This window comes from Heloderma suspectum, chromosome 2 (genome assembly GCF_057233095.1).
Source record: "Heloderma suspectum isolate Gila_16-S chromosome 2, 16-S_ref, whole genome shotgun sequence".
NCBI classification, from domain to species: domain Eukaryota; kingdom Metazoa; phylum Chordata; class Lepidosauria; order Squamata; family Helodermatidae; genus Heloderma; species Heloderma suspectum.
The window spans coordinates 102,670,854-102,684,652 of NC_139459.1; the positions used below are offsets into that span (position 1 = coordinate 102,670,854).

Sequence of the window (13,799 nt, forward strand, 5' to 3'; positions counted from 1 at the left end):
GGTGTTCACAGTGGCTACAGAACACCCAAAGAGCCACAGTTAGCTTGTTTGCAAGTTAAATATGACCACTTTGGCACTCTGTAGCTGCCACAGACCCCCCACCCATTTTGGGGGGCAGCAGGACCTGCCTGTGGGCTAAGTGCTGCCCACACCTGGGCTAAACCAGAAGCAATACAGAGAAAATATTTCTGATGCAAGTACAAATCTGTTTTTACGATCATAAAAAGGCACAATCGTATGCATGTTTAGACAGAAAAAAGGCTGGGCATGCTGTCTGGGGCATTGTGGGAGTTGTTTAGACAGAAAAAAGGCCTACACATCCCACAATGCCCCAGACAGCATGCCCAGCCTTTTTTCTGTCTAAACTTGCATAGGATTGCATTCTTAATTATTTAACAGCTGTATTTTGGTTTCTTTAACAATCGTGATATTTTGGGAATATACTGTCCTCACATAAAACCACAGACCCTGGAAGGGGAAAGGGGAGGAGGTAAACAAGAATATACAAATCCACCTCAACTGGCTAACAGCAAAGGTCACCTTCGAGAAAAGAAGGATCTGTTCTGCGCTTATCGTGCCGTGGAAGCCACTGCAGTATCGCCCGTCCCACACCATTTGGTAGTATCAGAAGCTTCAGACTTTCTGGGAGGAGCCCACAGCATGGCTCCTTTCCTCTTCATCATTGTTCTAGTTTAGGAGAGGTAATGCTTGAGTGGGAAGGAGCTATGTTGCAGATTCTTCCCAGAAGGTCCAGGGTTTCTGATGTTATTCAAATGCTGTGGGAAAAAGATATGCCTAATGGGCTCCAACACAACAAAGCTAACACTCAGAAGAGGCTTTCAGTGTTCAGATGCCACTGCTTTAATGGACACAAATTAAGACATTTAAGGTGCAATCCTACTGTCAGTTCTCTCCCTCCAAGGTCTTGGCTCTGCCTATGGCCTTGGAGGGGGAGACCTGCCACACCCTCAGACAGTGTCTAGGGGCCATAGGATTGCTCTGTAATTTGTTTGGCATGTACGTGCCCACTTTTTTGTTCAAGCCAAAAACAAAACAAAAAACAATGCTTCTGAAAACAGTTTGGTAAAACTGAGTACCGAACCTTGAGTCTTATGACTTCCATGGGGTTACCTCTCTTGTCTTTCACATTCTTCTCCCACAACAGATTCTACAAACAGAAAACAGTTTTTAAGAATGATTCCTGAAAAAATGTCAAAGGTTTTTTAAGGTCTTGTTTACTCATTTTCCAGAGCCATGGGTGTGCATGTTCCCTTTCCTGTTCCTTTCTTATGCAGATCAAGTACAAAGTGAGCTGGGTCTTCAATGCAAAGTATATCCCACTTACCTGAACAAACACATTTAGGTTTTCTTCAGTTGCACTTCCTAGTACTTCAAATGTGGATGTAACAATACTCTGAAAATAGATATGTAAAATTGCTATATTCAGCACTTCAACAAGGACAAAAAAATGATAAAAATATAATATTCCCAATTCATGGCAGCGCACAAAAACAAATATAAAATTAATCCATATATTATATCCATATATAATTAAACATTAATCCATATATATTAATCCAGAAGAAAAGAGAATGATATACAATGGAATAGCAACAGTCTCAACTGTTTCCTCCCTGAAGTGGTATATTCTATAACCATATGTATGTTTTTGTAATACCATGGAATCCTTTCCATTCCTAGAATTCAATAACTAAGGACACACACAGCTTCAGTGCATGCCCTGATATAGTTACAGCAGATCCATACACGACTTCTTTGTGTCAGTTAACACCTCCCTATCAAATATTATACTTAAAACCTTTTAGGTGAGGTGCAAATCACCCCTCTTGATTTCTATCCATTTCTGTATCACTCAACAGCTTTATACAATACGGCATCAGTGTGGTAGCATCAAGCAATACTGCTATGCTGATGCAACTCCACATGTCATGATGTTACCACTGATTTCCATTCTGATCACTTATTTGCTATTACAATACACTATTGTACAGGCCTGTTAAAATGGGAACCAACTTTTTTTTTAGGCTAACTTTCATTTAGTCCACTTGCAATTACACACGTGATTTTTTTTTTGTCTTTTGCCTTTCCCTCCAGCGCTCCTAAATGCTGAAAAGAACTCTGTAAAAACAAGACAAACACTCAGACTACAAAACATTAAAAATGTAAAAACATTAGCAGCAATGGCTTAGGAATGTGTAAAACAAAGTTTTCAAATGAAAAGCAACAGATTTCTTAATTGTTATTTCCTATCTTGCCATTTATTCCTCAGATTTGGTAGCACATACTTCCTTGCATCCTAGGATAACTGATCATGTTATGAAGTGATAAATGACAAGTCAGATATAAAGGCATTGTATGTGCAAGCGGTGATGAACACTTGTCTAACAAATCATGTGTAATGTACTGCACCAATACACAATAAAATAAATAGCCCCTACCTTATCTAGGTGTGGTTGTGGTACCTCCTCAGGCTGCAGCTTCTGCTGCAAACTTAGCATAAGTACAATACATTTATTATGTTAAGCAGAAGTAAGTGTCTGTCATTTGTCTTGTGAATATGAAATACAAAAAAATCCATTTGAAAGGCATTAAGCAGAACAGTCGCAAGTAAACCGGCAAAGGTAGGTCAAAATATACCAAAATATACAGGGAATACAGCAGTTAACCCAAAGTTGTTAGTTAAATGGATTCCCCCCAGCAATGGCCTCTTTTGCTGTTAAGATTGTGCAACTTACATGGACATCTACTGGTTAGTGCTTGGGACATCACTGATGAAACTGGATTCACATGCATCCCTAAGCCCATTCCCAATCTTCTGCAGTTGACTAAGCTTTGGAGAAATTACCTTTTTTTCATATTTATCCATTCATTTTAGCCCACCCCTTTTCTAACTTTGGTGATGGGACCCTGAGATACCTAAGGACCCTGGCAGTTTCCAAAATTAAGTGCTTACCAGAGACAGTGATATAAGGTGAATTCCAAATTGTCATCCACATGAATCCTACATAAAAGCTGGCACACTGCAGATTGTTTCACTAAACAGTGTAAAATTAAATCTCACCTTTTTCCTGACACGCTATCAAAAGCATGCAGGTCTAAGACATCAGAGATATCAACTCTAAGGAAAAAACAGAATAAGGTTCATTTTTTCCTCTTAAAGCACTTTATGCATGTATCCAAACTGCGTGAGCAGAAGGCCGCTTGTCAATGGGGTTTTCCTGTCCTCCTTTCCACTGCAGCACCCTGTACCTCCTGAAAAGCCTCCCTTGAGGGCTATCCTGCAGAATATATATTAAAAAGATGGTGTGGCAAAACAAGGAGAAAGGAGTCCTATGGGACTACTACGTTTAAAATTTACCAGCATGTTTGCAAGAGCTTTGCTTCCAAGAGGAAACATTTTAATGTACACATTAACAGTATACAAAATCTGCTCTTTCATTTATGTCCACCTGTGTTTGAATTGTCTGCTCTCTACAGTGCTCCAAAAAACTCTTGTATTCAATAGAAGAAAAGCTAGCATGAACAAAGAATGTAGGAGCTGGAAGAGCATATTTCTGTTAAAAGCAGCAAAAAGCATTTGAGTCCCTTGTCAGAAGTAATGGGAACCTATGGTTTCTTGTGAGCTTTGAGCAAACATACTCCCCACGCCCCTCTCATCCTCATTTGTACCTGTGAGGAAGACAAAGTTTCAGTTTTAACCTAACCACATTTCCCTGAGACAGCCAAACTCAGGGAACTGTGATTTGGTTAAACAATGGTTTGAGAATAAGCCAGGATTTGAAACCACAGTTTGATCCTGGCTTATTCTCAGTAACCATAGTTTAAACATCACAAATCCCCAAATTTGGATGTCACAGGAAATTGTGGTTAGCTTAAAATGGAAAGTAGAAGCTTTTGATCTCCTCCTTGCAGGCATAAAAATATGAAGTGGGGAACACACATGCCCGAGGCTCACTTCAGGGCTTTCTTTGGGAAATGATAAATCTCTGTTGCCAAGCAGTGGGTCCCAGCTGCAGAATGGAATTGGTGGGACCCACTGCTTGTGTAACAGAGTCTGTGGGATGCAAGAGAATCAGCAGGGGTGCAAGTGCCCAGTTGGATTCTGCCTGGTTTTTAAAAAAATATTCAACAGGCAACTGCAAATAGCTTTGGGAAAATATTCTGCTTTGTGGACACCTTAACGAAATCGTCAGATCTTAAGAATCCCTCAGCACCTCTTACCAACCTCTACTGCTAGTGCTGGATGCTGAGCCATTTTGATAAGTGTAAATAAGTACCCAAACAATATTAACAATACTTTTCACAGACTGTCATGCTGGCAGAAAAGCTCTGATCAACAACAAAGAAGGCAATAAATGTGCAACGCAACGCCCCCCCCCGCCCAATAACAGTGCAGTGTATTAAGAAAGGTGCACCATGGTACTTTATATTCCAAACCCCCTTTAACAGCATTTTAAAAGTTGGGATGTAAGTTGTTGAAGCTATTTTAACACATCCCCCCTTCCTACCTGAACAAAAGAAAGAATCACAGAGACAGTAATCCATATAAACTAATATGACAGTCACTACAGAGAAGAATTTTCTTAGAGCAACTGTTTAGCAGCAGGGCACAAAGCCTCCAACATGGAGCAGATTGGAAGCAGAATTTTTAATAAGTTGTATCAATGGATCTGTTAACAGGATTAAAATGTTTGGAAATGCAGTATACAGCCAGTGACCTTTAAAAAAACGGAGATAGCTAGTGATATTCTTAAGTAGATGCATGAACAGAAACGTTTGCTTCATTACATTTTGATGTTACTATCAGGTAAAAGACGGGCTTGTTGAGCATGATACTTGATACCCACTTGATTCTCTACCACAGCAAAGCTATAAAATGTATTATCATGTTCTATTCTGTAATGGCTGCAGGATACAAGGAAAAGACGTACACTGCTACAGAGTGCCCTGTTATACTTGCATATGATACTGGATGAAACATTTCCCAGAACAAATCAGACAGTTGACACAAAAAGCGTTTTGAAGTAAGGCATGTGGTTTTTTGATGGGGTAATAAGCAGGCACCAAAGGTTTATGGGTTTCCACCTGCACCCCTGAAAAGCCATACATTGCAATGCACTACGGAGTTGGCCATGCCTTAGTTTCTCTGGGTAAAGAAACTACAGCAGAACTGCTCTAATACCATACTGCATGGCCAAACTTTGTGTGCCTTTGCCTAGGTTCTTGTGTTGGTACACAAATAAGTATTTTATTCCTTTTCGAGTCAGCGTTACGCTCAAAAATATTTAAATAAATTAGGAGTGGGGGATCTGTGGACTTCCAGATGTTGTTGGACTACAAATGTACATAATCACTGATGACTGGCCATGCTGCCTGAGGCTGATGGGAGTTGGAATTCAACATCATCTGGAGGGCCACAGGTTACCTACCCTTGCATTAAACAGTAATAAATCACACCTTCAAAGAGCCATCAAATGTTCAATCATCAGATTATAACATATCAGTTTTTAATGTGAACTTTTACTAGGTCTCCTCGTCAGCTGTCCTCTTTCTCTCTTCAAGGTTTCAGTCCAAAAGCACAAACTCCAATGACTTTCACAGTCAGCTATATGAAGTTCCACTTAAGTATTAAGAACAGAGCAAAGGCTCCCCCTGCCCCACCACTTGTTTGTTTGATGTATTGACATCCCTTTGATGCAACTCTTTGAGAAAAATTGTAAGCACAAAGACTTCATACTATTATTGATTGATTTAATTTGTACCCTGCCTTTCTACCAAGAAAAATGGCACTCAAGGAGGCTTACAATCATAAATAAAGATTAAAAGAATAACAAATCTATTAAAGCACAATTAAAAACACAGTAACAGAATAAAAACAGCATCCAACCTAACTTACATTCCAAAGACCTGCTTGAATAAAAAAAGTATTTGCCTACCAGCACAAGTACAGCAGAGAGGGAGCAAACCTAGCCTCCCTCAGCGGGGAGTTGCCACCAAGAAGGCCCTCTTTCACATTGCCACCAAACACACCTCTGAAGGCGGCAGTCTTGAAAGAAGGGCCTCTCCCGAAGATTTTAAGATCTATGATTCACTTATTCCCAGTGAAGGTTTGGGATGCTATTCAAGGTGACTTCTAGAACAGGACTTCAAAATATACCCTGGCTTTTCATTTCAGATGCAAGACCCTAATCTGCATATACGACTTTATTCACAGTAACTTGAAGAATATTCACAAATTGATCTGAAACCCAATCAAAAGAACAATTCACAGTGTTTCATAATGCCTGCGATATATTCCATGTTTAATAAAATCCTCTTTGTTTTGTTACATGGCTTTACCTAAAGACTTTTAATGGAAAGCATGTCCTGGCTGAAGGAAGGCTCAATAACAATGTTTTGAATAGTCTAATGCAGGGGTAGGCCATGTAAAGCCCTTAGACTGCTATGGTACTCATAAAGTAGAATAGACAGCAACATCTACTTGCTTCCCCTACAGTCTTCATCTTCCAGGCATCATGAGTAATGAGAGAAGGGAACAAAACCCAAACATAACTTGACTTGGTACCATCTATGGGCCATATGTTACCTTCCTTGGTAAAAGAGACATTTAGGAACAATTTAAGATAGCAGTCACAGTATGGAGAAAAAAGTGGCAATAACTAATTCCTCTTTCCATTTTCATTACCTTGATCGCTGAGTTTCTAAAATTTTGACAAGTCCATTTATTGACCTAATATAATTGAAAGAGAAAGGAAAAAACAGGAAGTGTGAGTACAAATGTTCTTGCTACATTCTATCATATATATATATACACACAAACACACACACACACACACATACATATATGAGAACCACTACAACATTTGAATGATTATAGGTCTGGACATAGACATCATGGTGCTTGAAGCAGAAGATCCAGTGTAACCTGGTCCTCTCCAAAGTTGGAAGGATGTGCAAATTCTCAAAGAGAAAAAACACACACACACCAACAACCCCACAAACCTTGTTCACAGTCTGTGGAAATCTGGGCTAGGCAGGGTAAAAGGGGGTTATCGGCCTAATGGTGTCACACTTCACACTTTCCTGGTTCCCTCAGCTAGATACAATAGTTTCGTCTAGGACTTTTTCCAGTTTCTTTGATTATGGAAGTGTGGAAGGGATTTGAGAGAAAATGGGTTCTTGGAAAAGCAGAATTATCCCTTCTCTGTTAAGAAGAGGCTGGAAGCTTCTCCACTGTGGCAGCATAGATACTATTTGGCTCTATAAGCCTCATTCATTCTGTGCTTAATTTCCAGTGAGGGAAGCCTGTGAAATCACACCTTGCTGAGAAAGTTAAAAGTGAGCATATGGCAACCCAACAAAGCAGCATGTAGCTTAGGAACCTAACAGCTCATCCTACACATCCTACTTGGGTATAGCTTCCAACCCTTTCTCTGCTTCCTGTCTCCCACTCCGACAACCTCACTTAGGATTTCAGAGGAAGTCCAGAGCACCATCATCACTAGAGAGCATCTTCTCATCATAACTCTGGTGCCAAAGCAGAAGTACCACCTCAATCTTCAGACTCTGGAAATCCAGGTCTAAAAGTTGCCTCTTCTCCCCGGAGGTGATGAGCAGGTTATCTCTGTTCAATGCAGAAGTTGTTGGACTGCCCCAGAGCTGACACCTTCCTGGCTCCATCCAGGTGCAGCAGGGACATCACAGGACTGGAAGCTTCATGTGTGGGGTGCTTCTAGATGAGTCTTTTTTTGTGTCCTCGCCCTCACTTATTTACGGAATTTTATGGGAGGTCCACACATCGTCATCTTCAGTTTGTAACCCTCCTATGTTTTCCCACCACTTATTCTGTCTTTTCTCTTAACACAGAAAATCCTTTTAGAAAGATGGAATCACAGCACAATGCCTTCCGACTCTTAGCGCTAGGAGCTCTCCATCTGGAAGCACCACTGGTGACTGCATCACAAGCCTTGAACTGAGGGGAGGGGCCATGGCTCGGTGGCAGAGCACATGCGTTGCATGCAGAAGGTCCCAATCCCCAGCGTCTCCAGGTAGGGTTAGGAAGGAATCCTGTCTGAAACCCCGGATTGCTGCTGCCAGTCAGTGTTGACAATACTGGGCTAGATGGGCCAATGGTCTGACTCAGTATGAGGCAGCTTCCTATGTCCTATGACTGCAGAAGCCAGGGCAAGATGACAGACAGAGAGGTGGTAAAGAGCAGCTCCAGTCCTGGCTGAAGTTATGTGGCACTACTAGACAGTGGCTCATGGGTGTCAGGGTGGAAACTGAGCAGATAGAACCCCAGAGCAGTTCTGATTCTGAGGAGGAACAGCAATCCGTGGGAGAGGAGCGCGCTCATCTCTCACAGGCACAGCAGCTGGAAGAGATTCCTCCTGCCAGCATTCCTGGGATAGATAGTGACCCTGGCAGCGAGAGAGTGCTGGAGCGGGGCTTGCTGGACACTCAACGCCGAGAGCGACAACAGTTGGAGGGCACAGAAAGGAGGTGCAGCGCCCGTTTGGCGTGCAAGCAATGGTCACATCCTGAGGACCCAAGGGAAAGAGGAAGGATCTCTTCCTAGCCCATAAGTTCAGGGTCTTCCCGTGATTCTCCTTCAAACGGGGACCAACTGTATAACCTGGAGCATAGGCTACTCTGCTATCTTTTCCCCAGTGCTGTTTCTTGCTTAGTCGCTGGTGATTAGCATCTGAAAGAGTCATTAAGTTGTAAAAGGATTAAAGCGTTGAAAAGAATCCTTTTGTCTGTGTCTTGAGTTAGCTATTGGAGTAGACTGAAAGAGGCCGCTAGGGCACTCCTGACAGCGGGATACTGAGGGTCAAAATTTTAGACTCCTTAAATTTTTCCCAAATCTGCAGTTAGAGCCATGCCTTTACCCCTCCATCACAAGGCTTAATTGTACTTTTATTTCACTTTTAAGGATCCCAAAGTAACCCAAGTACAGATAATTTCTCTTTAAAACAGTTTATATCTATTTAAATATTGACACTGATACATGTAAATATATAAGAAAGAGTTATACGGCTGCTATAGGCACCATGAAGCCTGCTTGTCACAAGCAAAATATCAAGCTTGTCACACGCAAAACATCAAGCTTGCAGCAAGCAAATAGAGTTGAGCACCCTCCAAACAGAAGGGACATCCTTTCTTTTGAGTCCTAACACATTTTGTCACAGTAATCATGCAGTGTGAAATTCCAGTTGCTACCAGCCATAGGAAGAGAAACAGTAAATATTCAAACAAAATCCCCCAGCCACTATAATTTATTAATGCTTACCTGACAGCTGTTCTCAGTTTCATCAGTGCTTCTTGTGAAACCAAATCAGTCTTATTGACGATTATAAGATCTGCTAGTGCAATCTGTCTACAGAAGAATGAATGAACAGACAGATGACTGGGAAGCACAACAGCACATGCTGGATTGTCTATTAGTGCAAGCCTGATTAGTGCAAGTCAGTTAGGCAGTCAGATACATACACAATCCAGTGGCAGAGTCAAGCAGGAGTCCAAGGCCTGTAGCACAGAGGTTCAATCACAAGGCAGGAGGAGCTGGTAAGATGTTGTTTCCAGCAACTAGCAAGCTGTGACTGAAGGTTTTTAACCACAAAGGGTGCTGAGCCCACTGCATCGCCCAGCTCAGCTGCTATCCATTAGAGCTCTCTGGCTGGAGCCCTACTCAAGAGGAGTCACTTTCTCCCAAGAAACCTTTGTAAGTGAGCACTCTTCCTTACAGGAGGCCTGCTGGCTTGTCGCTTGAGGTGACGATGCTCCTGGGGATCAGGGGGGATACTCAGCCTCTGCTCCAGAGTCAGAGTCCCCTCCCACTGACTTGGAAGGACCTGCAGCCATCTTCCCCTGAAGGCCCAGACTCCTCCTGGTCTGGTGCCAGCAACTGATCTAGTGTGCCCTTGGTTTCTAGAGGCTCTAGTTCTTCCACAGAGGAGGATTCCTCTAGTGAGGGCATGATAGGTTTGCTTTTACACCTGAACCAACAAACTGTGATTTAAGTGATTCCTCCAAACCAGGATTGTAAACCATGGTTTGATCTTGGTTTGCAGTTCTGATTTAAAGGACTCATTCAAACCACAGTTTGTCAGTTTGGATGTAACAGCAAGCTCTGGTCTGACCGAAGTATGAAGTATTCTATTAAGTTAAGTCCATGAGGGGAGGGAGAATAGGAGAAAGGAGTGTTGAAGAATGAAATGTATTCCTGATGCTTCAAACCATGGTTTGGAGGACCAGGAACATGGCATCTGAATGCAGCCAGTGTGTCAGAGATGTGACTTAGAGCTCACTATTAAACATATGGGCTATGTTAAAACTGAGATCACACAGACACTGTTGAATCAGAACTGTACCCAACACTTATTTTCGTAAGAGGTTCACATAATTCAAACATTTAAAAGGAGTTCATTGGGTACTACAATCTCAAATTCTCCCTGCTTTTAAATTCCTGTAGTAATGTCTAAGTTAAGGTTAATCTTCAAAAATATCACAGTGTTATTATTAGACAACACCAGTCCCTACTGGGTTAACCACAGAACCAGCAAAACTCAGGGCTATTTTAAACATTAAAGCCTGTGTGAAGGCTGCCATGAAGCGCTAGCATCCTCACAGTCACATTCCACTTGGCAGCCTTAATATGCAAACACCACTTAATCTGTAAGTGTGCAGTATCTCCATGCCCGCACTACACATCCCAGAAAATCATTTGTGGGGACACTGTGTGAATTTGCACCAATGTCTGGTGGGAAGTCTATAAGGGCATAATCCTATGCAAGTTTAGGCATGGCTGGCTAGGGGATGCTGGGAGTTGTAGGTCTTCTTTCTGTCTGAACATGCATAGGATTGCGCTGTCTCTGCTCAACATGTAGAATACTGGCATGGAAAGCACTTTTCAGCAGCCTTCACATGGGGGCTGTGATATTCAAGCCAGCCCTAATTACCTGATCCTGAGCATGTTTTATTGGAAGCGTGCCTCATTGTATCCAAACGCAGACAGGACTGCAGCCTCAGATGAGGAAAGAATAAGCCTTTGTGTACTTGAGGCCACACTCTTACTGAGCTGTGTTTGCTCATAACTGTGAGAAAAATGCAAATGCAAGGAAGATGCAAACATGTGCAAGACCATGTTATATAACCTGTATTATCTATTCCCATAACAGAAGAGTAAAAAATTTAGGGAACTATCCATCTTGCCAAAGTTACACCACTTCGTTGAGGTAAGTGCTTAACTTGTTCCCCTGAAAAATATGGGACTTAAAATGATGCAAGTTTGGCTAGATTGAATTCTTACTGGTTTGTGTTCACTGCTGCTTTAGAGTGTTCAAAACACTTCACATACATTAACTCAAGAATTCTTACAAAAACCCAGTAAAGCCAGTCAGTCTTGTTACCCACCCACCACCATTGCAGATGAGGAGGCAGAGATTAAGAACTAAGGTACCACCATTGCAGATGAAGTGGGAGAACTAAGGTACATTTAGTGAGATCATGACTAAGGTGAGATTTTAAGCAGGGACTTCCTAGCTCAATTTTAGCCATGACACTATTCCAGTTATTATTGTCTTTGAGAGACTCTGTGGCAAACATGCATAATTTAGGAACCAATAAAGAAATGCTGTTGTCAGCTCCATACAACATGGAGTAGTAAACCAGGAACAGAGATAGTACTAGGAATTACTTTTACCCCAATAGGACTGCCACAGAGAAACTAGTTCAGCAGAAGCAACCCACACAATACAAAACAGACAGAACTAGTGAGTCAAATCTACAACCTGGACCTCAAACTAGCAATATCACTTTTTGGTCAAGGCCTTTTTACAGCAAGCACCATGCTTCCCATTAAACAAACAGCTCAAGATTTAGACACACAGAAAACTGTAATTGTACTGATACCTAGCTGCTTCATTGATAAGGCCACTGGGTTTTTCTTCTCTCAGGTGCTGAACAAAGGTTAAAAAAAGACAACTGGAATTTAATGGGGGAAATTACTGATTCATTTTGTAAATTACATCACTACAGAAGGCACATTATACAGCAAATACACAGAATATTATTTAGTGGTTTTAAATGTTCTAGCTTCAGACCTCACACAAAGAACTGAACAATGGACTAAAAAGGAAAAAAAAAACTTGGGTTACTTGCAACTATGAATTTGTATATAAGATGGTTTATGTCTCACCTGCATCAAACTAGCTTAAGAGTTAGTATGCTAGCTGGAATGAGTTGAGGCTCATGTTGTCCAGCTTCCATAGCTGTTATCACAGCCTTCCCCAACCTGGCACCCTCCAGATGTGTTGGACTACAACTCCCATCAACTGTCAGCATGGGGATGATAGGGACTGTAGTCCAACACATCTGGGAGACGCTAGATTGGGAAAGGCTGGGTTATAACATTCACAGAAATGTGGAGCTGTCTCTTAACTCTTCTGACTTCTTAGCTTTAGAGTAAAAATTACACAGATGCTTTTTGTAAGGAAGGCAAAATCCATGGGTTATGTTTGTCCACAAAAAATCTAAATAAACCTAATTAAATACTTTATGGTTCAGTAAAGTACTTATACAGCAAAATCCTATTCATGTCTACTCAGAAGTGAGTCCTATTATGTTCAATGGGACTTGCTTCCATGTAAGTATGTATACGACTACAGCCTAAATTATTAATCCACTTAGCTTTCAATGGTTTAGGACTATAACTATGAAACTATCTTGGAATTCCGCATATGCATCAAACCTTATAACAGACACAGTTTACTATGTTAATCGCTGGCACCCTACCTGTAACAATGATATTCTGTCTACAATGCAACTGCTCCTATCACCTAACAACATAGCAAGTCAGATTTAATGTAGTTTCTATTTCAGAATTAATCAAAGAACATAAGTGCAGAGGACCTGCAATTTGTGATTGGTCCTGAAGGAATATATTTATTTTTCACTTGCTCCCTTCAGATAAGGCATAAATCATTTATCAACTCCAATGTCTCTATATTGAATTTGGATTTACAGATTCTAATAAAGGCACACATTTTTCAGCAAACATGTGAATGGAAAAAAACAAACGTCTTTCAACTAACACCTTCTGCTAATACTTTTAAATATTACTGCATCCTTGAAAAAAAAAACCTGATTGCATTATGTCTATTTTCCTGACTTCTTCAGTCAAAATTGTTTTCTGACTAAATGGTTTGAAGAGCTTGTGCAATAACAGGAAGACTAGAAAAGGGCCTCTCTTTTGACCTTTTCTCTGTAACTCCACATTCATTGATTCTTTTGCATGAAATGCTGTCAGACTTTGTGGATTTGCAAAGAACAGTGTCAATGGCCTCAGTTTAGATCCTCAGAGTTGTGACCTATCATTGCAAGTTGTCCAATCATTTGCCTTTTGATTAAAACATGAATATTTCAGATTGCTGGGTGACAATCCCATTAGAGTGATAGTCCATGATATCAATTACCACTTCAGTTTCAATTTGGCTTGCTAGCCACAGGGTACAATTTCTCAGCTTTACATGGACTAGGCTGGATCCATGAAGCGTGACACCCCTAAATTGCTGCCTATTATCCCAGTGTCATTGCTTGTATTGCTTCCAGAATTCTTTAAAGCACAAGCGAAAGCAGAGGTCAAGCTTTGAAACCAGAGGAATTGGACAAGTTCACAAATTCTCTATACAAAGCAAAAGTTATTTATCTGGCATATGACTGAGAAAATTTAAAAGCTGCGATCGTACTGACAGCATGTCAAGCTCGGTACATGTTTA

The 13,799-nt window shown here is 41.1% G+C and overlaps 1 protein-coding gene across 5 annotated transcripts in view; it reads right to left on the reverse strand.

Annotated features, from left to right (window-relative positions):
• LOC146352564 (zinc-regulated GTPase metalloprotein activator 1A-like) overlaps positions 1–13,799 on the reverse strand; it is a 34,573-nt gene that overhangs the window by 3,373 nt on the left and 17,401 nt on the right. For all 5 annotated transcript variants that reach the window (XM_084834386.1, XM_084834387.1, XM_084834383.1 and 2 more), the window contains exons 8-14: positions 11,935–11,981; positions 9,314–9,400; positions 6,707–6,751; positions 3,083–3,139; positions 2,460–2,511; positions 1,346–1,414; positions 1,103–1,168 (exon numbers count right to left, since the gene is read on the reverse strand). In XM_084834386.1, the coding sequence (XP_084690512.1) occupies positions 1,103–1,168; positions 1,346–1,414; positions 2,460–2,511; positions 3,083–3,139; positions 6,707–6,751; positions 9,314–9,400; positions 11,935–11,981 (423 nt within the window). The remainder of the gene's footprint in view (positions 1–1,102; positions 1,169–1,345; positions 1,415–2,459; positions 2,512–3,082; positions 3,140–6,706; positions 6,752–9,313; positions 9,401–11,934; positions 11,982–13,799) is intronic.